This window comes from Echiichthys vipera, assembly GCF_963691815.1.
Source record: "Echiichthys vipera genome assembly, chromosome: X".
In the NCBI taxonomy this organism is placed as follows: domain Eukaryota; kingdom Metazoa; phylum Chordata; class Actinopteri; order Perciformes; family Trachinidae; genus Echiichthys; species Echiichthys vipera.
Genome location: NC_139825.1, coordinates 34,798,504 through 34,825,597, shown reverse-complemented (window position 1 = coordinate 34,825,597; position 27,094 = coordinate 34,798,504). Strand labels below are relative to the sequence as shown.

Below are 27,094 nucleotides of genomic sequence, written 5' to 3'. Positions count from 1 at the left end.
TTATATTAATAATAGATACATTATATATAGCACTTTTCTCAGCACTCAAAGAAGCTTTACACATTAATAAAATAAAATAGAAAATCAATCAGGAAGAACGTTAAACAACACTAGAACAAAAGAACATCACATCAATAGAAAAACAGAGGGTGGAAGATGGTGGATTTTAGTTGTTCTAGGTGATCCTGAAGAGATGGGATTTAAGCTGACTCTTGAATGATGGGAGTGTTTCTGAGTTCCGGGCGGCGAAGGGCAGGGAGTTCCAGAGGGTAGGGGCGGCAAAGGCTTGGTCCCCCAGTGTGCGAGTAAATCCTGTCAGTAATGCTTTAAGTCCCTCAGTGCAGAAAATAAATACAGTAAGCAGCTCCCTTGAGTTGAGATCAAAGAAAAATGTCTAAGCGCTGTAATGCTTCAACTAGGATATAGGTTAATGGTAATAAACAGATTAGCAGAGATATCAGGAGGATGTGTGAATCTATTTTTTTGTAGCTGCCACCAACCAGGGCAGACCGTGTTTTTCTGCTGCTCTTGACGTTATCTGAAAGCTTGACATAAATATGAAATTCATCGACTGTTACGCCCAGTAAAGAGAGACGACACGTGATTTAATGAAGCTGATTGCTTAGTTTTACTCGAATGAGTGTGGTGTGTCAGTACAGTTATGTGGTGAAAGATAGCAAATCAATGTTCCTGCTTCTCATAATTGCCTGGAAAGCCAAAGATTCATCAGTATTTGAAGTGTCGTGAACTGCCATCTCCACTTGAACACAGAATCTTCATGAAGAGCACTTTAAACACCAGGTCCAGCAGGGCAAAAAAACCTGTACATTCAGTCTAAGTGTCATCGCGTCTTTCTGAGATAACCAATATGTGCCAGAGCCAGATGGGTTTTCATGTTGTATAGAGTCCATGCTGGCTAGTTGTGTTAGCTGTCGTACCAGTCCAGGAAGAGGAGAGAGAAAGAGCACATGACCAGGAAGAACAGGATCCACACCCTGAAGCCTGCGTTGTTTTTGATTGCCTTGTGATAGAAGTAAACAAAAGGACATTTTATTGATCAAGTTTATTAAACAGGACGTATTATACTAATTTTCAGGTTCATACTTGTATTTTGGGTTTATAGTAGAACATGTCTACAAGCTTTGATGTTCTCATACTCTGTCTGACCTTTACCATCAACCAGAGGAAAGCATATAATAAAGCATGAACAGCACATGCAGAATAGATTAGTGATGTCACCTCTCGTATATCCTCATTGCCTTCTTTGACGTTTTCTGTAGCACCCACAACCAGCTGATGAATGCTGTCTATCTCTGTTTCCTGTCACGGAGAGTGAGACAGACAAGGAGTTTATGTTCAACTTCTCAGGATGAAGTGTTCAAATGAATGAAACGAACTCAACTCACTTGTTGCAGGACTTTCTCAGCGAAGATCTCCTGCAGTCGAGAGATCTCCACCACCTTCCCCTCAATTTGCCTGAAATGCACAAAAGGAGAACATCAAACCTGCCATGAAAATAGATTACAGTGTTACAGGGCAGTGCTGGAACAAACGTGTGATTTTCTCAGGCTACCACGGTAAAAATGTAATCTGCAAACACTTATGTCCTTGGGTCATTTTAATGCTGCCTGGATCGACATCTGGTATTTCAAGTAATTGTTGTCTTGCTTACCTGGCATTTCAATCACTACGGGAGGTGTAATTTAGTGGGAGCGAGAGAGACACTGTGTAACATATTTGCAGAAGAGTGTCTCTGGATTACCTTAGTTCCACAGTAAATAATTTGACCGCTCACTTCACTGATTCACAATACTGATGTGTGAACGGAATGAAATTACTGACATCCCCTGGTAATGGTTATGTTGTTCAGAATGGGCTAAATATAATGGGAAAGAAACACGTGTGCTGAGCCGGACTCACCTCACTTCATCCACAAGGCTGTTCATCTCACTCACCAATCTCTGGTTCTCCTGTTCAAACTAGACAGAAACACACAAATAATAAAATATATAAGCCCTTGATTGAATTGCAAGTTGATGCAGATTTATTTGAACCAAGAATCTTCTAAGAAGTATATACAGTGCCTAGAGAAAGTCATGAAATTTGAAATAGTCACTTTTTTTACAGCCTGAAATGATAATACATAAAAATGTTTATATTTTTCCAGCGTGATTTACACATTTTGCCGTACAACATTCAATTATTTTTACAACATTTCTGAAAATTAATAAAAAAAATAAATAAAAAAAATTAAAAACTAGAATAGCAGTGTTGGAAAAGTGATCAGTCAACATTTATAAACAGTCTCAGGTTTAACCAATCACCTTCCAAATCACACACCAAGTTAATTGGCCTCCATCTGACATCAACAGTGGTGTTTTTGATTTTACTTCAGAATAAAATCAACTGTTCCTTGTGGAATCATCTCCTACAGTGCACAGTAACACAAATAATTCACCATGGTTGGGAAGATGCTTTCAAAAGAGCTCTGGGATAAAGTTGTGAATAGGCACAAGTTAGGAGAAGGATATAGAAAGATTTCAAAGGCTTTAATTATTCCTCTGAGTATTGTTCAGAGTACTGTGCATATGGATCCACCCAGACCTGGCCTAGACCGGGCGGCCCCTCCAAACTGGATGACCTAGCTAGGAAAAGATTGATCAGGGAAGCTACCAAGAGGCCCATGGTGACCTTTAGGAGTTACAGGTCTTAATGGCAGAGGTTGGTCGATCTGTGCATGTGACAACAATTTAGTTCTACATGTTTGGCAGGGTGGCAAGAAAGAAGCCTATCACATTACGTCTCATAAAAAAACATATTGAAGATTCTGATGTGGCAAAAGGTTACATTGTCAGATGAGATCAAAACTGAACTTTTTGGGTTCAACTCCAAGCACACCACCCAAAACACACCCTCCCTACAGTGAAGCCTGGTAGTGGCAGCATTATGTTGTGGGCTTGTTTCTCTTCAGCAGGGACTGGGCAACTGGTCAGGATTGAAGGGAGTACACAAGTACACCCAAATTCTTGAGGTAAACCTGCAGCCCTCTGTTAGATACTTGAAAATGAGCAGTTGGTTCACCTTCCAGCATGATAACGACCCAAAACATAGCACCATAAAAACAACACAGTGGCTAAAGGACAGGAGGATGAATGTCCTAGAGTGGCCGAGTCAGAGCCCTGACCTAAATCCTACAGACCATCTGTGGATGGACTTGAAGAGTGCAGTTCATCGCCGCTCACCACAGATTTTGACTGAACTCAAACAGTTCTGCAAAGAAGAATGGGGACATATTTCGCAATCTAGATGCACAAAGCTGGTAGAGACAAATCCAAACAGTCTAACGTCTGTCTCTTTAAGCCTCCTGAAAAAGCCCAGTTTGCTCTGATTGATTGTTTCCGGGCCTTCCATATCTGCTGTCTTTGCATCTTTGCACTGTCCTTGCAGCCAGGGAATGACAGTAGCAGCACTTTCTATACCGTATAGTTGTGACATCACAACCTTACAGAAGTCCTGACGGCTCGTTTAAAGGCACAGTTTTTGAATACGGGCTGTGTGCATTTCTCTGTGCATTGACTGTTTGATACTGCTTTACATATATAATAATAATAATAATAATAAAAAAAGACATGGAAATCTCACTTTTACAATATGGGCCCTTTAACTGTGTTCTTTTGTGAGAATATACTTGACTCACTTTTTGTAATGACAGAAAACACAGACATCCAAATGAGTCTGTTATTTGGACTTCTTAAAATGAAATAAACAACTCAGTAAAGCATCAAATATGTGCTTTACTAAGTCCCTATATATTTAGATGTTGTCTATGTATACCTGTACTTTCATTTGTATGATTTACATACAGTAGGTGAATCATACAAATCTACATATACTGTATAACATGTATAATAAATAATAATGTCTGAGGTGGCACACACCATCTGGATCTCCTCAGGAGAGAGCTCGTCCTCCACTCGGCTCTCCTCCCACAGATTGACAGTGTTGTCCAGGTCCTCTGACACAGTCTTCTCTACAGGAAGAAAAAGTAAAAACTCATCACGCTGGGTCACCCAACTTGTTGCTAACCCTCTCATTGAAAGGGAAAATATAACCCTGAGTAGGTAATTAGAGAGCTTTATTTAGATGGGTTATACTTGTAGTCACTCCACATAACGGTGTCTGGGAGTTAAGTGGCAAAGTGACAATTTACAACTAATATGCAGCCAAATAGAAATGATGAGCCTTGTTGCCGGGCTTTTCCCGCACACAATGAGACATTTTTTATTTATTTTTTTAGTTTGAAACAGTAACGGCATTAACAAATGTGATCAATAGGGTTGAGGAAGTAATATCTTCAAGCAGTGTTCGTGGTTCACATAATAATAAAAATGGGGTAATGACAGTGAAGACAATTTTCTTTTAGACTCGCTGCTATTAACGTGACCAAAATCATCATAATAAAGCTGTAATACATCATAATGCCCTAAAATGAAGAATGAATTAAGATGATGACGCATGCAGCTTTTGCTTCATGAGAAGCCAGTATTTTGGATAAAGATATGGATAAGGATGGTCCTGAGAACGTTGAGTGATTTCAAGAGGAGCTTTTATCTCAGTTATGTTAAAACTTGTCAATATGAGCACTGAAGTCCATCGCTGTATGCTAATGATCCCCTTACCACCTGATGGTTTGAATTGTATGAAACTGTAGAAATACAAGATAATGGCTGTGATTTAAACACTGCCCACAATGAATCACCAGACATAATTGGTGCTGCATGGCACCTCTCAAATTGGAAAGGTTAAAAATGCAGCACTTTTAATGTAAAGACAGTTATAGATAACATATGCATACTAATCACCCATTTGTATTCAATGCAGTACTGGCATTCTTACTATAATCCCTTTATAATTGTATTTCTGACCAAATGTATCTACTGGTTTAATAATGTTTGACCTACGTGTTTCCATAGTTACTATACATTTCTGTCACTAGTCCCATATTTTCTTGATCTGCACAGGAAGCAAGGATGAATGCACTTTACAGGGCAAAGACGTGTTGTATACGACACCAGCAGAGTCAGTAAGTCAGTGAAGCATTACCATGTAGTAGGCAGGGTTGATTGTGCCAGTCTTTGTGCTGTCACAGAACTAGAGTACAGTGTCTCAGGACACTCGCTAACTCACCTAAACTTTCCTCCTTGACTGTCTTCTGCTCTATGGGCTCCACCTGCTGCGTTTTCTCCACCCTACTGTGGTGCTCTGGTGCAAGTCTTGACCTGAAACCATAGAGCACATAGTCATGTGTTTCAGGAGCAAGTTTTAAAGTTTTATAAAATTAATAATAAATGTTGTGAATGAGGTACTCACAGCCTCTTCTTGTCCACCATTCTCTTGACTCTTATTGCTCTCTGCTCAGAGTACAGCTTACATACTCCTTAAAAACAATCAAGATACACATGTTGTTACTCTACAGTCGGGTTTGTTGAAATACATTGGTTCAGTGATTTCAGTATGCGTGCAGCAGCTCATCAGGATGAGCCTGTACACAGAGCTCCCTGAGCCAGTGAACCTTCTTAAGATAAGCAAATGGATGTATGTGCTGTCTGAAGAGCTGCATGAACTCACCTCTCAGATACATTTCAATGAGGTCCAGCACTGCCCCTCTGTGCTCCTTTATCTGGGCTGATGTCACTTGCTTCTGTGCTATGGTGACAACAACAACACATTCACATATTAAGAAAAACTCGCTGGTTTTGGTATAGTAAAAAAAAATAATAATTTCCTCTCAGCTCCTTGTTGATGTTTTGTCTTGTTGAGTTTAAAAAACTAAAATCTGAGTTGTACCTTTAATGTATGCTGCATAATGCAAGCCAAAACAAGCATCGCTTGAAAACATATTAGTTCCAATAACATTCATTAACTAGCTCATGTGCTGCACAGCAAGGCAAGCACACACCTTCATTGCGTAGCTGCTTGATGGCCTCAGAGCAGGTCCTCATGAAAATTTGAGCGTCCTGGTCGATCTGGTCTCGTTCATTGTCCGTCATACGGGTAAGATCTGATAAGATGAGGCTGTAAAACACACAAGAACATTTACATCAAGTTTACTGTAATATTTTGTGGGCATGTATCAAAAGCTGAACGTTTGACTGATAGCCAACAAGACTCTCTTACAAGTGACCTAAATACTGACAAATACCTCCTCCTCTCTATTGTTTTTGACCGTCACCACTTTCTGCAGCCCCTACCACATCCATATTTAACATTGTGTGGGGCACCTTTCAGTTAAAAGTTTCCAATTCACCTGGAGGAGACCATGTTACTCCACACAGAAATACCCATGCTTATGACTCAAAGATGGGAGAGTCTGCTGTCAGGTGGTGGGGTGTCTCCCCCTGGTGGACTTCTGAGACACAATGACACTCCTTAGCTAAGAACAAACATGTACAATGGATATCAAAATTAGAGAACAAATTATAAATACTTGATTTATTCTGAAATAGTGTTATTTTTTTACTGTCCAGAATTTGATAGAATATCAGCTGTGGCTATACCACTGCTGTACTAGCATGTTTAATTTTAAATCACCAAGGCACTTCAACAAAAACCAACATACTCCTTAGCAAAGGCAAGTCTAGCCTTTTCATTCTTTCTGCTGATGAGAGGTTTGGTCACTGCAGAGTCGGCTTTCAGTCCAAAAAGTCTTAAGACTTAAATCAACCTGTGTCCTTGTAAAGTTTCAATATGCCTGAAATCACAGACTGTGAACGCCCAACCTCTCTATGATGGCTGAGAGGGTCGTCCCTTTGGCCTTCATCTGGACAACCTACTGTCTCAGGGTTTCAGTCACCTTAGAGCAGCTGACATCTTGCAAAGTAACCAGGAGAGCTGCAGATAAATAGGGTGTGTCCAACCAGATGCCAGATTAACACCAATAACTGGAAGGGATCTGAAAAGTCTTCTCTAATTTGTTCTGTACAATAACAGTTAACCGTACAATATCAGTTAAACTTTTCAGAACAATACAATCAAAAGCTACATATGTTTTTCTCATAATTCTGTCCACTGCACCTTATATTATTATATGTTACATTTGCACTACAATTAGACCGCTCATTTATACATTTGATTTTTTTAGTTATCTTTTATATTGTATTTCTGTTTTGATGTGTCTGTGTGTAATGCTGCTGTTACACTGCAATTTCCCAATTTCACTAAAGTATTTCTATTTTATTCTATTCTAATTTTGCCTACTGCTTTTCCCCCACAAAATAAAGTTTATAAAATAAAATGCCTTGATTATTTTAAAAACATGCTAGTACAGCAGTGGTTTAGCCACAGCTGTACTAGCTGACTATTGATCAAATAATGAACAATAAAGAATTACAACATTTAAAAATAAGTATTATTAATTTGTTCTGTAATGGGCTGCTGATGATTCTATTTTGGCGTAAAGACGGATTTTTCGCCCTGAATTTTTAGTTTGGTTATGATACAGTCATGACATGTTATAACATAAAATGATATTCCTTTCAAAGGCAACATCCTCAGACTTTTAGTTTCACTGTAGTCATACTTTGCCTGATATGATGACCAGCTGCCCTAATTCTATAAACATTTGGAGGTGAATCCAGGTAACCCATAGTCCATAATTAATCTGTCAGGCAAAGTCAAAGTGTGGAGGAAAAAAGGGAAGTTAATAAGAAATTTGGAAGACAGGATTGGTTGATAGCGAGGCAATGTGCACATACCACTGATGGCTTCTTGATGGATTTCCCAACCACTAAATACTGCTGCACTCCACCCATTGACATCTCTAATGTTCAGTTAATGTGTTCTGTTGATGCTTTATCAACAAACCTAACAAAACACAAGCTACTCCACACACCCACACCTACAGAGCACAGAGGGGGCCTTGAAGGGAGGAAGGCCTGGATTAGTCCCAGGGCGTGATTTGTTCTTCACTTGGTTGCAGCTCAATTATTCCAGACAATTAGACTGGAGCCTGCTGCTACAGACCACCCTACTCGCTGCTGACCTTGTGCCAGCAGACAGCGCCTGCAGCACACTGGAGACATATTTGATGGTACATTCAAGTAGCCCTGACTCCTGACCTTCTCCGAATTTTGTCAGAATCAAAGTGTTTGTCCTCTTTGCCGACCTCCCCTGCAGCCTTGAAGGGTTTTACCGCTGCTGTTGTTGATTGCGGGGGATTACTGCGACTGTTTGGCGAGGCTTACCTTCCGGCGCTCACATAATCTTTCCTGTGTTGTAGCAGAAAGTCTTTGAGTTTGGTGATGTTCATGATCTGCCAAGATAAAGTGAGAAGAAGCATTACTTGATTAGCCTTCATGTCAATGAGTCTCTTTAAATGCTATGCCTCAGTTGCTCCTTCAAATATGTTAACCATGTCAACAAGGCTTACGAAAGAGTTTTTAGACGTGCACCAGGAAACAGTTTTTCCTACATTTAGACAGAGCCAGAATAAATGTGGGATTTTGTATTTATTGGATGTGACAGGCGACCAATGTCTGTCCATCTGTGTGAATTCTCAATATTTGCTTTTGACAATTCATCAAGTCTGGGACATACAAAAATCAAACGTGCAATTTCCTCGTCAAACAGCTCTCATAAATAAAACCATGAGCGGCTGCATACAGAGCACTGACAGAGAGATCTGTAATAAGCTTTAAATTCATGATCGGTTACTATTTATCACCGTGAAAATGTCCAAGTGTATGTGTGCACAGGCAAACCAGAGGAAACTTGGTTCAATCCAATATTTGCTTGTGTAATTCGGTCAAATATTAAAAAAGACCAAATTGCTTCCCCCGTCCGCAGAGCTCCGCTGGCAGGGTACAAGTGGGTGTGAGTACGGACACAGCGGGCTCTGTTGGATTCAGAAAAAGACAGAGCTCAAACAAGCTAAGGATTGAAAAATGACACAATGACTTTGACTGTGACAGCAACCTCAGAGCGTAGGAGATTATTTTGATAGCATAACGACGCTGTCTTCAGCCTTCAGCTTTTTTCACTCTAACAACCTCAATTATCAAATTGCCTTGGCTGTAAGGGGTAACCTGGCACCAGCAGTCTAATAATGTCTCTAAACATTCATTCCCAGCGTCACGATGACCTAAAGCAGTATATAATTTGAGTTGACGTTTGAAAAATGACAGGTTTTTCAACGCAGAAAGGTGTCAAGATAAACAGAGCTGAGCAATTTGTTAGAAACCTAGAACTCGTTCTTTGGTTTGGAAGGTAATTTAGTGACGCGTGACACTGCTTTGGGGCACTAACTCAGGCAAGGGGCTGTTAAGGCAAGCAGACCCTTGTAATAATACAATTATTTGAGGTCAACAGTTAATTGTTGTTCAGAGCAGTTGAGCTTAGAGGGAGTTCAGGGGAGAAGAGAACCTTTATTATGGTTCAAAGTCTTTCAAAACATGCCCGTTGTGTAGTGTCTCAGTGAATGAGCTCCTGTGAGATTGATAGGATTTTCCCAAACTACAGCCATAGAGCAAAATGTCCTGGGTGCTTGGAAAAAAATTGGCTATATTTTTAGTTAGTAATAATGTTCTCTCCAGCAATTAAATGTTGCATTCAGCCATTCCAATATGTATCTTATAGAGTGTGAATCTGTGAATCAACCAAAACTCAATTGGTAATGGCAACTATTTTGATAATAAGTCAATGGCAAAAAAAACCTGACTGCCTCCAGCTTCTCAAAAGTGAATATTTTTCTGATTTACTTAGTTTTCAATGATCATGAACTAAATATTCTTGGTGTTTGGAACATACATAGGAGGAAACAAGACATTTACTCTGTGAACTTGTGATGGGCTTTCATTTCACTTCTTGCTTACATTCTTTAAACAATTGACTAAACAAGACAAGGATCTATAGATTAATGGAAAATGAAAATTCCTAAAGCTAATGTCAACTTATAAAACTCCTGTCAATATATTTATCATATTTATATTTATTTGGATCAGGAGCCAAAATCTGTCCAGGCCTTTGAGTGCTAAAGATGTGATCAGATGTGGCAGATTGGTGATTGTCATGATGTGATCTTATTAAACTTTAGAAAAACGGTAAAATGGTTATTTATAGCCACAAAACACTGTGGAAGCACATCTTTCAGTTTCAGTTCTGCTTTTAAGACTACCTTGGCCTGCAACAAAGTGGACAATATAACCCCTTACATGGCATGACTAATTTATCCTTTACTATAAAATTTCTGCTTGTAATTAACACTTGGCTTCAGCCTTTTATTTATGTACAAACTATATTTGCCTGCAGAACTCTGTCCATGGTGCTGCACTTTTTGACCAGCAGGCAGGGCTAAATCCATAGCATTGAAACATCAGACAAAAAAAGAAAAAAGAGGGTGTGTGTGTGTGTTTTGTAGGGGTGCCGGGGAGTGTCAAGAGTGCTGCTCTGGGGGTTGAGCTGTCTCATGTGTGTATACATTGGAGCTCAGATTCCCAGCACAACCTCAAGGGTTTGCAGGGGGTCAGGGGGATCAATTGCTCTTGTAACTTAAGACCCTAAAGAGCAAGTAATTCCTCAACAATGAGGAAGGGGGTGGCCTTGTGCATGTGGCTAGCCGTATATGTGTGTATGTAACTATATGTGAGCTTGTGTGTGTGCATAAGTGCAACCGCCATAGGTGTGTGTGAGGCTGAGCTCGCAGCGACGGCAGAAGGAGACAGTCTGCCGGGCTGCATCTAATCTCGTCATCATCAAAGACCCCCACTTTACCTCCTCACTTTCTCCTTCCCCCTGTTTCCCTCCAGCCTCGTTTGAGCCCAAACAAACCATCAGGGGGGATTATTATGAGGAAGAAAAGAGAAAAGGCTTAGCTAGCAGATTTATAAAGAGCTTGGATGGCTCTTTGTTTTGTTAAATCCAGGTAACTGACAGAATTTGATGATGACTGCCCTGCTTTGGTTTAAGTTCCTGTGTGTCCTGACCGAGGGCTATCCATACTGACGCCATGTTATGTTGTGTTGTGTTGTGTTTAGGTATGTGGGCCTGATACAGAGAAGATGCTTCAGCGGAGAAGACTGCCGCATGCTGATTTTATTATCGTGTTTATGTCTGACTCTCTAATGGGTTCAGTTTTGACTTCTTATGTCTACTCGTGGTTTGAACACTTTAGTCAGCTCTATAAACAAACAAAAAGCGCCATCAATGAAAACTTCAGATTATGTATGGACAGGGTCTTGGCCTATTGTTGGATATGTGCTAAAGTTTTATCACTGTGTTTTGATTTTTACTGGATAAGTCAAAGCGGTGGTGCTGCTCTTGTATACAGTCTTGGTTCATTTTTGATCATGCATGGATACAAAATGTCAATTTAAAAGAAAAACCCTGAGCACATCAGCAGAAGTATTGTATGTTGTAAAATTATAAAACAACAAAGCCAGTGTGCAACATCTCTATAATCTCTTCCGTTTACAACAAAATGAAAGTTTTTAAGAAGCAAAAGGTTGCTGTGATCGGCTGTATAGGTGACATCACCATTGAGACAGGTCTTGTGGTGTTTTTTGACAAAATTCAATGGAAATAACACTGCTGCATTTTGAAGCAGCTAAATCACATTTCAGCAATCAGAGTCATAAGAAACAGATGTATTGGCTAGGGCTGTCACGCCAAAACCTGGACTCCACCGTGGACAAAAAAATGAATAAAAACAGAGGCAATGTTGAATGACATAACATCAAGTGACGGGTCACAATCAGACAGAAAAGCATGATTATGTAATACTGCGACAGTAATGTGAATCCTGCTATTATATATTTATGAATTATCAGAATATGTTTTACAGTCATATTTTCTAAAGTCTAATCAGGTAAATCAACAGTTTCCCTCCTTTCCTCTGTTTCCATCATTCTGGTTTTATTAACCACAATATACAGTGAGTGATTTGCTCTGAAAGCCTTATACTCATATCAATCATCACTTTCTCTTTTAAAGTGTATAACCTGAAATCGCACACACCTTTGGATATACGCTGGGAAGGTGCCTCTCTAAATAATTTGATTTGTGTCCATGCAAGGGAATGGGTCGTTTTGATTAAAAAAATGATTACACACTTCAATATGCTAATATGGAAAACATCAAACTTATCAGATCTGTAACTTGAGGTATTTTCCCTTATCCCTACAAAGTTAAACAGATAATAGAATGAGTTCATGATAATGGGCATACCAATTGGTACAAAAAGCACATCCCATATCATGTTGTGGAATAGAAAATGTGGAAAATGATGGGCAAAGGTAACAGCTTTCTTTTTCTACATCATTCCCTTCCTCTCTTGACTCTAAATGTCAAATTGGGTCTCAAGAAATTGAGGCAAGACAACTACTGTAAAGACAAAAACCAGAGGTAGATTTGAAAAAAGCAATAGAATTTGAGAAATGGAAATCTATAGACTATAAGCAAAGTGTATACGCCTTGAAACAACAAAAAGGACTCAAAAGTGTCTGCACCTCTGAGGCAGCAACTGACTCTGAAAACCTTTCTTTTTCTGTTGACCTTTGTCCGGAGCAATGTATTTTATCTACACAACTGGCCACAACTGGAAAGTAAACAATATGTTTACAGTGAGTAGTGTTAGTATGTGCGGTATGACCCAAAATATGTATCACAGATCAGTATCTTTCAAGGTTCTGGTGGTTTTATGGAATATCAAGGTTTTGTTTTGGTTTTTGCACAACTGATGGCCCTTATTATAGGCTTATAGTGGCTTATTCTACTGTCAGGAGTAACATGCTGTTCAGCAGTGTAATTTTGTAAATGTACAATTATGAGTGTTACAAATTGTTTATGTGTCACAGCTTGTTGTACACCATGGTGTTTTGTCCTCTTAAAGAGAGTTAGTTATGGGTTATTACGTAATAGATGTGATAAAAGTTACAACTGTTAGTAAGAAAGATATGCTACCTGTTGAAGAGTTACAGGAATAATTTCAGCTATGAACCGGTATGGAAGTATATGAAAAATTCATATCATGGGAAAATATAAATTAAAGTATAAAAGTATTCCGCCCATCACTAACTCTTAAAAATGATTTGCTTAAGTTTCACTTGAGGCATTCAATTTCAATGTGAAATGACTATATCTAATTTGATAACCCATGTCCCCTGACATCTTAGGCTACATCCACACTACTCAGTTTTCTTTTTAAAACAGCTCTGTAAAACAAAAAGATCTCCCCATCTTATTGAGAGTTCTGTTTCAGAAATAATCTCTATCCATACTCACAAGCCTGAAAACGCATATCACAAACAATTCACATACACCGAGCATGTATGAGTTGGCGCAAACACGTATTAACTAATGTGTATTTGTCGCAGAAATCGCGGGAATAAGAGCTTGCCTCCTGTGTACGTAGGCAGTAGTAGTATTATAAAATGCAGAATTGAACTGCACCAGAACACTCAAAATAGAGGCGCACTGTTGTACTTTCATGGTTCAGACTCTGTATTTTGAAGTGTCAGGGTCAAGTATGCAGCCTGCTGTCATCTGCACGGTTAGTATTTGAGTGTCTGTAAATCACAATAACTATTGTCTAATGACAACGCTTGACAGCATTCTTAAAAAAACGTCAACAGCTGCTGCTTTAGTCGTGCTACATGTTTAAATGTTTAAATCTAGCCTTGTCTATTGAGCTCAACATTACTTTTGCTCCGCTTAAACTATTTAGTCTGCTGAGTATCTGCGGCCCATCTCGTGATTTAGAGTTTGACATACATCTATAAATCTTCCCTTTCACCACTTTTTCCTCTTTTATTTTCATTTTCATGAATCATCATTCAAAAGCATTTTGTTGCACGCAGTGAAACAAAATCAAGATTGTGCTATGGCCTGACAGCAGATGCCTCCAAATTCAATTTGCCTGGCTTTCATGGGAAAACAGTGCAGAGATTAGGCCAACTGGTAAAGAGACCATTTAGCAGCACATTCATCTCAGAGTGATCCCTGCAAATCACTTCCCCATGGCTGAAGTCCTGACCAACTATAGTCCTGGCTTCAACAGCTGTATGTTAGCACAGCTTTTTACTTGTGTGCCAATATATGTTTATGAATTGTGTAGAAATAAAAGAGGAGCAATGTTTTGGTGTGTGGGGGTTGGAAAGTTTATTCTGCTTTAACCAATCCAGCTGTGTTTTTTTTTTTTTTAATAAATAATGTTATATATACAATAAGAGATTCCACACTTCCACTGAATTTGTAATACAATGAGGTTGCCTCGGTCATGACACAATACCATCAAGATCAGGATTTATTTATTTACAATATGAATCATTGTTTTTCACCCTCGTGTTACACCTGCGTAAGGCTATTTTGTGAATATTCAAGTACAGATAGACAAAAAACAGAGAAATCTATCTATCTCTATCTAAAAACATCAACAGAATCATAAAAAATATCCTACCAACCATTTCAAAGTTATGTCTTCATCTTGTGCCGTCACTGATTAAACACATCCTAATGAATTTCATGGTGTGAACTTTAATGTTCATAATCAGACATTATTTGGACCGATTCCAGAGTACCCCAAAAATATAACTTTGATGCAATTCAAAAAGTTCAAAAAACATTTTGGACATGGATATGTGATCATAACTGAAAAAGAAAAGGAAGTAAACCAGATTCCAAACTAAATGTTTTGAGAATATACAAGCATACAATTTCAGTGTGAAAGTTGTCATAGGGAAGAGCCCCCCTTGAACAGCACAACATACCTTTAAGTGCTGGCTGATGGCCACACTTTTCAGGGTTTCTAAGAAAACACTGTGAGAAGGAGCCAATTTTGGAATACCAATACTCAAGGCACAGTGGGGAGTCAAGCACTATTTTCTACACACAATTTACCAATTTTAAAGTGACCTCCTCCATTTAAACTCGAGAAGGGCAGCATGCTGCGGAGAGAGATGAGGTGAGCGGTGAAATGGAGATCACAGTGCCCTAAACCGACCCCTATGAGGTAAAAGATTCCCCTGACCAAACCCCACCCTGTAAACACTGGCCCTCTTATTAGTCAATCAAGCCTTTTCGCATTGCCTTGAAAGAAGCTACACTTCCTTTCTCATTGAGCTGAGTGGGAAAAAGCCTCATAGGACCACTGTGTATTTGTCAACTTTGATGTTTTCATTCTATTTTTGTGAAGCTTCAGTGGGAACTTGGAGAGTTATGCATGTCTTGAAGGGCACCCACATCTGTTGTGCATTAGGTGCTGCCCGTCAACATTGTTACTGGGGACCTAATTTAATATTTTCTCTGTTTTGATCTTCCACCTTTAATCACTGGCTCTTGGGAGGATCGGCTTTCCCCAAGAAATTGTTCGAGAGCCGAAAGAAAATGTTATTGCAGCATGTTTATGGAATCATACATGTGAAGAGGGGACTTGCACAAAAAATGCTGCCTATGTCAGGCTGTACAGAGAAGAATGGATAGTTGAGTTGTGGGTGGAAACCGCGACATAACTGTAAGCAGTCAGGACATTCCAAACTCACAATTTCAATTTCTACAAAAGCTGCTTCAACAAGATGGGTTGAGATTATATCTGCAGAATGAGAGAGGCAGCGGTGGAGGAGGGGGGGCAGAAGGCAGGCACCACAGGATAGGTTTGGGTTTCTTTGAATCAGCACCACTGCTTTTATTAAACCACCATTTCTAATATCAATGTAACAGAACATAACAAAAACCTGGTTGTGCAGAGCTGCTGTGACCAGGCTTATGTTTGCCTCAGACTGATGGTTGGAGACATCAGGTACAACTTAAAGTTCTGACTCCCTGAGGGAAACGTAAAGTGGTTCTTCAAGGTGCCTTTGAAGAGGTTTGTATTCATGATATTCATGTCAGGCCAAGGACTTCTGGCTGTAGAAGCAACACTCTTGACATGGAGCGAAGCCTTTTAGTTGCCAATGATCCATCTACTACTGCCAACCATTGATGATCTGGTCTCTGAACCTCAATGGAAAAATGTGGAAAAATGTTTTGTGAAGTTTCCTGAACTAATTAAACATCAATTTGCCTCTTATGTCCAGTTTTAGAGGCCATTGTCCTGTAACATGAGGTTCACCAATGTATTTAAAGCTATGTGAAATTTTCTGAATGAAATCAAGATTGGGACAGAGTAAGCTAAGTCTTTCACCAGAAGTATCAACATTTCCTTGCTTATTACATTAATGGGACTGAACCCCTATGTTAATTAGTTCAGGACATTAAAATAAAACGTCTGGTGTGTTTTTTATGTTAATGATGCGAGGAGAATACTCTTTAAAATTTTAATAAGTAATGTTTCGGCTTCCGAAGCCTAAAATCTAGATCACATTTGGCAATTTTCTGGTTCAGTTAAAAGCCCAGAATCCAGGCCTGTCAATGTTGGGAGAGCAGTGGCGCTTGGACCTGGTAGTTGGCACAAAATACGTTGGCCTCAAAACTGCTGAGTCTGGCCAATCTGATTTAAAAAAAATAAAAAATAGCTTTGTCTTTCCAGATCCCATCCAGAGCACTCATTTATTCACTCAGTTTATTATAAAACTGCACACACTGGGCAGGATTTTAAATTCCTATAGTCTGACTGAGGTTCAAGTAAAAATAGTATTTTTTATGATTGCTATGTTAGGGCACACTCACACTTGCCATTCATACTGTGCCCAAGCACAAATGATGGCTAAAGTCTAGTTCGTTTGACCAGTGCGATTACAACTGCTCCATACCATTGGCAGCGGTCCTAGTGTCTATTTATATACAACTTTTCCCCAAGACGGACATTTAAAAAGATGCCACTGAAGGGTTTGCGGTAGTCTGATGCGGAGGTGGAATGTTTACTGCAGATTTTGTCAGATGAAAATATTCAAAAGCCGTTGGACAACAAAAAAACTCTGAGGGGTGATTACGTCTATAAGCAAGAAGCAATCGCGCAGAGGCTTGGATCATTTCAAGTGATGTGAGTTCAAGCGGGCCTGGGCTAAGGGGGAAGAGGGAGGGGAGACAATCACGCTAAAGCACGACACTGATCATCTGGGCCAAGTGCACCCTTATTTTCATATTTTCAAGATGGTGGGGATGGTGATGCATGCAGGTGCTTCTCTTGTTCAAACCTTCTAGAAGAGAAGAACTTTAGAAGATTTATAAAACGGATGGTGGGAAGGTGATAGCTGAAGATGACATTTTGAACTTTCTTCTCATGAAAATGAGGACAGAAAGCCTTGATGAAATTGTTTTTTCTGGCTTCAAACAACTTCTCATTTGAGTTGTTTGAAGCATCCAAGAAGTTTTGATTTGAAGTCTTTCTGAAAAACTAAAGATGCATTTCCACTATGGACGACTACCCTGAATGAGGCTGGTCTATCTCGTCAGAAACACCACGCCAGAGTTGCTCAGGAGGCCATTTGACCGGGTAGAGAATTGCCCAGTCGGAGAGCAGGGCCTCTTTTGTCCCCTGAGATATACCCAATTGCTGATTGGATAACGCTAAGTGGGGTGTGACGTGTGGTAGTACAGATCCCACAACAACACAGCAAATTAGAGTAGACACTATCCAGTGGTGTAGAAGAACACAGCGCAGAAAATGATCTGTGCTGCACTGGCACGGCACTTTTGCTGCGTGCTCCCTCTCCTTCTCTCTCTCCCATTTTCACAGCACCTCAAATCTTTAAGGAGGACATTTTACTTGTACATCAGTTGACATTGTGAAAAAATATATAATAATAAAAAATATTTTGTATTTCTCACTTTGAGGAAGTGGGACTTAGCGCTGTATCACTGATAAGCTGATCACCGGCGATCTAAACCCATTCAGAGTGATATGTCACCTCCGAAGTCTCGTAAATCCTTGTTGGGTCTTTTTTTTGTAATGGAAACACGAGTGGCCATTCTATAGGGCTAGTGGAAACATGCCTTATGTAACAGTGTCTCACATTAGGGCCCACAGAAGGACATAAACAACATCAAGGCCTGTTTGAAAGTGCTTAATGAGTGCAGAGAAAACATTCCCAAGTTGGTTTCGCACTACTTAGATGAGCGTCCACCTTGAGGGTTTGGCAGCATGGAGGCCTCTGCACTGCTAAGCAGATTTCTAGTTTAAAGAGGGCCCTGGAAGCACTGAGTGAGACGATTTGGCCAATGCCCCTTGGGATGGAGAAGTGCAGTGGCCGGGCTTCGCTTGTCAGTTAGATATAGTGTATCAAGCAACGACGGGTGCATTGCCTCTACCACAATACTGATCCCCACAGTGGAGCACTGTAAAATAAGGATTGCATCTAAGGCCAGTTTCCTCTTTTCTCTCTGTCCCTTCATTGTTTTTCTGTATTTGTATTGTATTATAAAGTTGACTGCCCATGGGTTGTGTTATTAAAGAAATATTTTACTGATTTAAATCCAGCTCTGTGAAACATGTCTCATTGAATTGTGGCTGACCTACGCTGCTCCAGACCATGGCGACACTGCCCACACTGCCACAGCACAGGGCTAGCTTAAAAGTCGGCAAAGTATACTTTTAAAAGTGTGCATTTATTTGAATTATTTCAGTTATCTCTATTTCTCTGTGTACAGAAGATGACATTTTGGAAGTGATTCATTTTCAGAAGTAACTGACTTACATTAAATTGTTGTAATGAACTAATTACAGACACACCTGAAACTTCAGGTCCTGCTCTCATTGCATTATTTTAAAGAAGTTTTAAATAATTGGGTGGCAGACACGTCTGGCTGTAGATATTCTGCATGCTATATTCATGCCTATGGTCATTTTTGATATACTGTATATTTGCTGTATTCACTTGTTATTTATTAAATTTTAATTGTATTATATTCATGTATTTTGTATTGGCTGCTCATTATGTTTGTCAGAAACGTTGTTAGTCATGCTGCTGTCTGTCTCAGGACTCTCTGAAAAAAGAGATGTTTAATGTCAGCGACAGCTCTTCCTGTTAAATAAATAAAAAATCCTCCAGCCTCTCAAACGCAGTGTGATGGTTAAAGCTAATAACGCAGTAACATTAACGTTATGTGGTCAACAATAAACCTTTAACATAACTTGCCTACAGCTGACATAAACAATTAACGTGTATTTCTCCCGGTTTGACGGCGTTAGCCAGTAGATGGAGACAGCACCGGCAAGAAAACACTTTTCAAAAATATGTAATTTAATGAACGGCAATCTAAAAGTTAATCTCTCACAAAGCTAACATTAGTAACAGGCTAACGTTGATAGTTTATGCAGCTGTTTTAACACCGATGTTGCATTCTGTGATTCTTTTGTTTCGGCTTTGCCTGAAGTTGTTAAAGCCAAACAATATGACAAACTGTAATGAAACTGCAGCAGCAGCAGGTGTTGTGTCCTGTGCCCTGTCATCTGCGGAGTGTGGACATAAATAAAAAGATTGTTCATGAGTCTCAAATCTGAGTTGAGTCTCAAGTCTTTGGGGGGGCGAGTCCAAGTCAAGTCTCAAGTCACATTTGTGTGCGACTTAAGTTTGACTCGAGTCCAAGTCTCAAACTCAAGTCCCCATCTCTGCAGTCTGTACAGGAGAAGTTCAGACGAAAATGAGGAATTATTCTTTGAAAATGAACCGATGGGTTGAAAGGTGGTGAGACAAGTTGTCTGCAGCGGGCTGAATAAAGCTTGAATGAAGATGGCAGGTACCCGGGGTCTATTATAGCCTTGGGCATAGGCGCATCACAACGCAGGAGCACCTGCTTTGTTGTCAAATGATAGTCACTCACTGTTACTAGACAGTATAATGGAAAAATGTCAGCGAGGAAATATGATAGAGGAGCACGAAAAAGAAAAGGACAATGACTGAAAAAACAACGGGACCAAGATCTACTAAAGAAAATCCCTAAATTGACAGAATTCTTCAAGGTTTCGGACTCTGCATCTGTTCAAGTGGGTTTTTTTCTGATAAAGCATGATTAATAATGTGTGGGTACGGACAAACAGTAGTAACAGTAATAACTAACAACTGCCATTTAAGTCGCGTTGTATTCAGTGTAGTAATATGATGATTTATATGTATATATACATATACACGTACCTCGGGATCATGTTCACGAGTGAGGGGACGATGGAGCGTGAGTTTGGCCGGAGAATCGGAGCAGCGGGGGCGGTGTTGCAGTCGCTCTACCGCACCGTTGTGACAAAAAGAGAGCTGAGCCGGAAGGCAAAGCTCTCGATCTACCGGTCAATCTTCGTTCCTACCCTCACCTATGGTCATGAAAGTTGGGTCATGACCGAAAGAACGAGGTCGCGAGTACAAGCGGCCGAAATGGGTTTTCTCAGGAGGGTGGCTGGAGTCTCCCTTAGAGATAGGGTGAGAAGTTCAGCCATCCGTGAGGAACTCGGAGTAGAGCCGCTGCTCCTTAGCGTTGAAAGGAGCCAGTTGAGGTGGTTCGGGCATCTAGCAAGGATGCCCCCTGGGCGCCTCCCTAGGGAGGTGTTCCAGGCACGTCCAGCTGGGAGGAGGCCTCGGGGAAGACCCAGGACTAGGTGGAGAGATTATATCTCCACACTGGCCTGGGAACGCCTCGGGATCCCCCAGTTAGAGCTGGTTAATGTGGCCCGGGAAAGGGAAGTTTGGGGTCCCCTGCTAAAACTGCTGCCCCCGCGACCCGACCCCGGATAAGCGGATGAAGATGAGATGAGATGAGATGAGATATATATATATATAAACTGCTGAGAGGCCCGGCTAACTGCGAACAACTGGGACACGCTGTACTAAACTCATTTAGTTTCACTTTGACAACACAAAGCATGCGGAAGAATTGCTGTACACATATCCTGTGCTTACGGTTGCTTCTACAATACATTATGCGCAACGGTGTAACTACACAGTCCGGCGTTTAGCTGACATTACACGCACAAGTCAGTCTGTGTCGATGCTAGCCCCGTTAGCTTAAGTTAGCTCGAGGAAAGCACTCACCACTTCTTTCGCCTTCGGAGAAAAGCCACTCTTCGGTCTGCTCCTCTTGAAAATCTCATCTTTGGGAAAGTCAAAGCCTACTCCTATCGCCTTGTTCCTGGTTTTGACAGTCTTGACACTGGCTCTGAAAAGTAGAGTTATATCCACAGCCATGTCTGTGCTGCTGCAGCTGCAGGGACCCCGCTGTAAACAAACTGACACGTCACCAAGAGACGCCGTCATTGCCCTGCGACGTTATGAATTTTCCCTGAGACGGAGAAGAAAGCCTTATATTTTACCTTAAGGTTTTATCAGTCATTATCAACCGCAGCGTGGTCTGTATCTCATAGTCTTTACGTGCTGTAAAGCTCTGACCGGCTGTCAACTTACTCTTCGCCTTGATTCAGTTCCAGGTAGCGAAAATCTTAACATTATATAAATGTCTTAAATATAATAACTTAAGTTTGAAAATACTTAGTCGAGGGCTTTACATTTGAGTTAGAGTGTCATGATTATCATTGCATTGTGTTGCATTTTCTGAACTGTATGCATGTGCATTAAAGAAGAAATTGTGGGATCAAATGTGCATACAAATAATCAATCTGTGTGTGTGTGTGTGTCTCTCTCTCTCTCTCTCTCTCTCTCCCTCTCTCTCTCTCTCTCTCTCTCTCTCTCTCTCTCTCTCTCTCTTTCTCTCTCTCTGTCAGAAAAATGCCCCTACAACTTCTTGAGGGAATGTCCAGCAGGAAGCGAAGACCCAACTGGACAGATGAGGAGTGTCTTCTTCTTGCTCAGTTAATGCAGGAGAGGAAAGACATAATCAGAGGGAAGTGCAGCACTGGGATTTCAATACAGGATAAAAGACAAGCCTGGGAAGAAATAGCCCAAGCCATCAACGCTGCCTTTCCACAGATTCAGCGTACAGTTTCTGACTGTAACAAAAAGTGGGAAAATCTGCTGGCAAAGTCAAGAGAGGAGATCAAACGACAGAGAAGGCAAGTGGGCACAGGTGAGGAAAATCTGCTGTTTGTTTGCAATAAAAAAAGTTTTATAATTAGTGTAATTAAATCTATAATCGCAAGATTGGTGAAATAAGCCAAGACCTTGAGGGTGAATATGTGGGGATGGCTGCAGAAAAAACACATTTTAATACATTTTCCACATCATCACTGTTTGTTTTGAATATATGATATTGTATTTATTATTATTGATTAATGCATGACATGTTTTTTTAATTCACAGAAAGCCTGTCTCTTGAGCAGTTCAGTACTGCGACTCAAGTAGTGATTTCTGTGATGAACCTCTCAGACATGCTGCAACAGGACAGAGAAGACTCTTCAATCTCAGAGTTAGTGGAAACTCAACAAAACAGGTAAGGCATTTTTTTTATAAACTGGTTATTTTTTCTTAATTTACTTGCGGGAGACATCCCAAAGGATCAATAAAGAGAAGTCTAAGTCTAATTTTGTGTGTCTAGACTGAATCAAAGCAGGAGTAATATATTGAAAATCAAAATAAGTATTATTATTATTTTCTCACTCCCACTTAATATCCTGCTTACATTTGGTTAATCCACAAACCTCACTTTGAATTGCAGAGTGACATGAACATTGTTTCATGAAAGAGATGCTGCCATTTATTTATTTATCGAATATAAATTGTGAGTGCTGTGAGCACACCCAAAACAAAATGTTATAATTTGGATGAACCGACCATCAGAGGTGGATAAATGCACAGGCTGGCCTAGGCTGCAGCCTAGGGGCCCCAGGTGTGCAGGGGCCCGGGATTGGCCAGACTATTTTTTTATTTTTTTATTTACTACACTGGGGGAAAAAAACAACTTGCCTCCTGTTGGGGTCGTTAGAAACATTAAAACAATTAAGCTGCTGATTGGATAGATGTGGGACACATTTACCCAATCAGCTGCCATCATGTGGCCGGGTTCAAAAGGTCAGTTTTGTTGTCAAATGATAGTCACTCACTGTTTCTAGACAGTATAGTGGAAAAATGTCAGAAAGGAAATGTGATAGAGGAGCACGAAAAAGAAATGACTGAAAAAACTACTAAAGAAAATTTCTTAATTTACAGGATTTTTTAAGATTGCGGACTCTTTATCTGTTCTAGTGGGTTTTTTCTGATAAAGCATGATTAATAATCGGTTGGGCCCAAACAAACAGTAGCCTAGGGGGCTATGATCACCTTAATCTGCCACTGCTGACCATGTACCTTAAGGATGAAAGGAAAATTCATGAAAAACAAAATCACTGACAAGCTTTTCCCCCCCAGCTGTGATGAAGATGGAAATGAGCGCACGATAGAGAACAATTTCTCCAACAAACATCCACTGACAGAGCTTGAGCTCCCTACATATCCAGATGCATCCACTTCTCCAGAGGAACAAAAAATGACAGCATTCCCGCATGTCCCCAAATCACTTGCAGTGCATCTTCGTACGCATCACGCTGCTGATTTCGCCGCCTCTGCAGACCACCTACAAACTCCCTGCTCTACTTCTGCATCCTCGGTACACTGCACAACTTTGCAAGAGCGAATGGATTTGGAGATGTCTGTGCTGAGAAGACAAGAGGCAGTCCTCAAGCTGCAAGAGGAATATTACACACTCAAAATTAAGTTAATGAAAAGGCAAATGGAAGAGCCACTTTAAAAAGACTGAAGTAACTGCAGAGAATTACCTGTTGCACCTGTTTGTGACTTGTGCCTGTCTGTGGAATGTGTACATTTAAATATATATAGTACAGTAGTCAGAATTATTATTGTAAGGCCAAGTGTTCATGGTAACATTGTTTTGCTGTTTTGCTCTTCCTATCATTGTGAAAGAGAATTCGCCAAGCATTTTACCCTAGTGACGATGTGTTGTCACAGCTGCATTTTTTTCTTGAGGTATCCCTGCAAACCATGCTAGTGAGCAATCACACATGTATGGCGTTAAATTATCTGATATCTGTACTCAACGGTTGGAAAGTGGGGACAACTGTGTGTTTCCTTTTCATAAACATGAAGCAAACATTAACGTCTTTCCACCTTCATCCATGCAGGTGCCACAACCAACCAGTAGCAGTCCCTCATGAGATAGCACGTTCGTTGCAATGTACTGCTGAGCTGGAGGTGCTGTTGCTCGGACTGGTTCACACTCTGTTGTCTGTGCTGCAGTTAGAATATCAAGATAAGCCAATCAAAGGCAGAGAAGGATGGGTAAGCCTTCGCCTGTCCCTTCTGGACATTCATTCTAGCATCAACCAGTCCACAACATGAACAAATCACAGATTATGTTGTTCCATTTTGTCAAATAACAGCACAGAAAATCACCAATGATTAGCAAGCCTCGCATAAACATAACTTTATTGTTATCATGAGTAATAATGACTAGATTCAAACTTTTAGATTAAGACTGTATTTAAAGCTGCAATTGGTAATGCTCTCCATGTTCAAACCCTAACCATAACCTCAGTCCAATTCCAAAACCAAAATCCAAAATCTGTTCAACCCCTGATCATGTGCCTATGCCCGTCCTTCCAGACCATCCATTTTAGCATTAACCAAATGGACCTGGGGCACGAGGTGGAAGTCTTTGCCTGGATATCCACTGGCTACGTCTATCCGAACCCCCGTCTATTTAAATAGACGGATGGATAGCCGATGGGTACCGAGATTTCTTCATACCACTGCCGGGTCTCAGACTGAAGAATAGATATATCACTACAGTATATTATAATTAAAACGTCAATAAATCACATTTGTTTTCAAATGCACCTTTATGGCCATATCTAACGGGACATTTCGGTCTTGTTAAAATTATTTGTTGCTTTGAATTGTCCTGGACTGAAAACTCTGATTACATTTTAATAATAGCTTATGTTATGATATACAATGATTAGAGTATAGTGTATAGTCTTCTACGCGATACAAAAAGAACGAATAACATATTAACAAAAGTGCACCTTACCTTGAAATGTTTTCCCAGCTGAATGCCATCTGCCATATGACTGTGGAATTACATCTATGACATTTCAAAATTCTTGAAATGAAAGTTATTCTTTGTAGGAAGTATAATTTAGTTTAGTTCATCTGACAGGGAAGTCCAACTTATATGTATAGTTTTACACTGAGAAATGTAGTTTATTTACTGATTCATTCCATTTACTCCTAAGTGCGAATTTGGAAGCTGCAAATGTTTGACACATACCAATATACATATTTATGAAAATTGAGCTTCATCATGCCAATGAAAGTAAAGCTACAATAATGTCCTGTCTAGACAAATGTAGTAATTTGTGCGCAATATTTCTCATAAATCCGTTTATTTGTAAGTGACAGGGGTTGGCACCCAGATGTAAGCAGTGGAGCCCAGAGTGTTGAATAAAAGTCTGTTATTTGCTGTGTGGTTTGCTCATTTCCTTTGTTAGTGTTGTGCCAGACCGTGTTACAACTGAGTGCTGTGACTGTCTCTCCTTTTCTGCCGGCTCAGCATTAACTCCTCGTCATTTTTTTTTTACATTCACTCTTCTAGCTATGACTGTGGAAAGAGAGCAGCTATTCAAGGACCAAGGTAATGGACACAAAAAGGCACTGCTGCATTTATTATAATTAATGTGTTGATATGAGGAGTCAAACGGAGCATTGAAGTTTCCTAACTTTTATCTTACCACAGACTAAGACGTGCTAATTGAGCTTGCTCCAAATGTGGATGTATTTGGGCTAGAATCGGAAAAAAAGGATGACAGCTAAACGTAACTGATTTTATCCAAATATGCTTCAGAGAATCACAGTTTGTTTCCTTGTATGCTGAAGGTCATGCTTCCTTTCCAACACAAACTTTTCTTCTCTGATGTCTCCCCCACAAGCCTTTCAAATGAGCTAACTCACCTGTTCCACTCAAATATATTCCTATGAATGGATTATAAACTGGGAGTTATTTAACACAATTCATTAGGCTGGATGAAGAAGTGTTAAAATATATTTTTTCATACAACCATTTATCATTTTATTTTAACCGACAGTTTAATCTATTTATACATTTCTGTTAGTTAACTATTTATTTATTTATATTTTAGCTGACTAATTCATCTCTGTATCCATTACTTTAAGTATTAACTATTTATTGATTCATTACCCTTTACTGTTTTCCACCATTTATTCATTACTTTTTGCTAACTATTTTAACTTCTCTGTTCGCTTGCTTACACACACACACACACACACACACACACACACACACACACACACACACACACAGAGTTGCAACACATGGTGTTACAGTATGTGTTACAAAGGAGTGGTAAGAAGAACTAGTATAGATTATTATATATTATAGATGTTTTAATTAAAGCTGCAGTCAACAAGTCTGGCGGATCAAGCTGACTGTCAAATTTTGAATGTTTACAACTCTCACGCCCCTCCCCCACTACCACCGCTCTCCTCCGCTCCCTACCAATGAGTTATCCTCTGTGTCTTCTCTCGACAATAAACGGAGTACACGCTACACAGAGGTAGGCTGGCTAACTTACTCATAGATAGCAACTGCCAACGTCATTTAGCATATGCCTAGCTTGAGGCGTGAGCCTGTGGTATTGTAACATGCGCGAAGGGGGACCTGTGGCTTGTGCATGAACCAGCGGAGGAGTGGGACACAAAAATCCACCGGAAATATTTTGACTGCACCGGCCCACAACGGGCCCACAACTGGCCCAACCCATCCCCTTCACCAGGACGGAAATATGACCAGTAGATGACAGAAGGCAAAATTAAACAATTGACAATAAAGTGTAGGTTTAAAGCTTTTATGTTTTTGCTACAAATAAACAGATGCTGAAATATACTTCTGACACGAGTTAAATGACAGCTGTGTGTCTATGTGCGAGTGGTGGGGGGGTCTGTGTGTGTGTGTGTGCGTGTGTGTGTGTAAAACTTGCGGTGAAGACCGTGATATGACGATACTGCCCCCATTGAGGAGGATGCTATTCTTATGCTAATTCGCAACAATGTCAAAGATTGAGCTACTGTAACCGTTTTCCTGTCAACTCACCTGCATCACTAGTTGACGCCTGGTTCTGGTTGTTTCGTAATAAATCCGTGATTTTTGACCATTTGATGCACTCTCCTCCAGCATCTGATTCTTCTTCATTCTTGCCTTTTCAGCCCCTCCTTTCTCC

General features: G+C 40.2%; 2 protein-coding genes across 2 annotated transcripts; one reads left to right on the top strand and one right to left on the bottom strand.

Annotated features, from left to right (window-relative positions):
• Positions 1–59: 59 nt before the first annotated feature.
• Positions 60–21,149, bottom strand: stx18 (syntaxin 18). Its single transcript, XM_083938517.1, has 11 exons — positions 20,946–21,149; positions 8,244–8,311; positions 5,960–6,075; positions 5,629–5,706; positions 5,371–5,437; positions 5,188–5,279; positions 3,939–4,030; positions 1,921–1,979; positions 1,407–1,476; positions 1,240–1,320; positions 60–1,021 (listed from the first exon to the last, which is right to left on the bottom strand). Exons 1-11 carry the CDS (start codon positions 21,096–21,098, stop codon positions 926–928), a joined length of 972 nt encoding a protein of 323 aa, XP_083794643.1. The 5' UTR covers positions 21,099–21,149; the 3' UTR covers positions 60–925.
• A 486-nt stretch (positions 21,150–21,635) lies between these two features.
• LOC310965304 (uncharacterized protein) lies at positions 21,636–23,805 on the top strand (the record flags this gene model as incomplete). The annotated part of the gene is made up of 3 exons (XM_083938816.1): positions 21,636–21,933; positions 22,167–22,296; positions 23,211–23,805. 3 exons carry the CDS (start codon positions 21,636–21,638, stop codon positions 23,587–23,589), a joined length of 807 nt encoding a protein of 268 aa, XP_083794942.1. The 3' UTR covers positions 23,590–23,805.
• Positions 23,806–27,094: the final 3,289 nt, after the last annotated feature.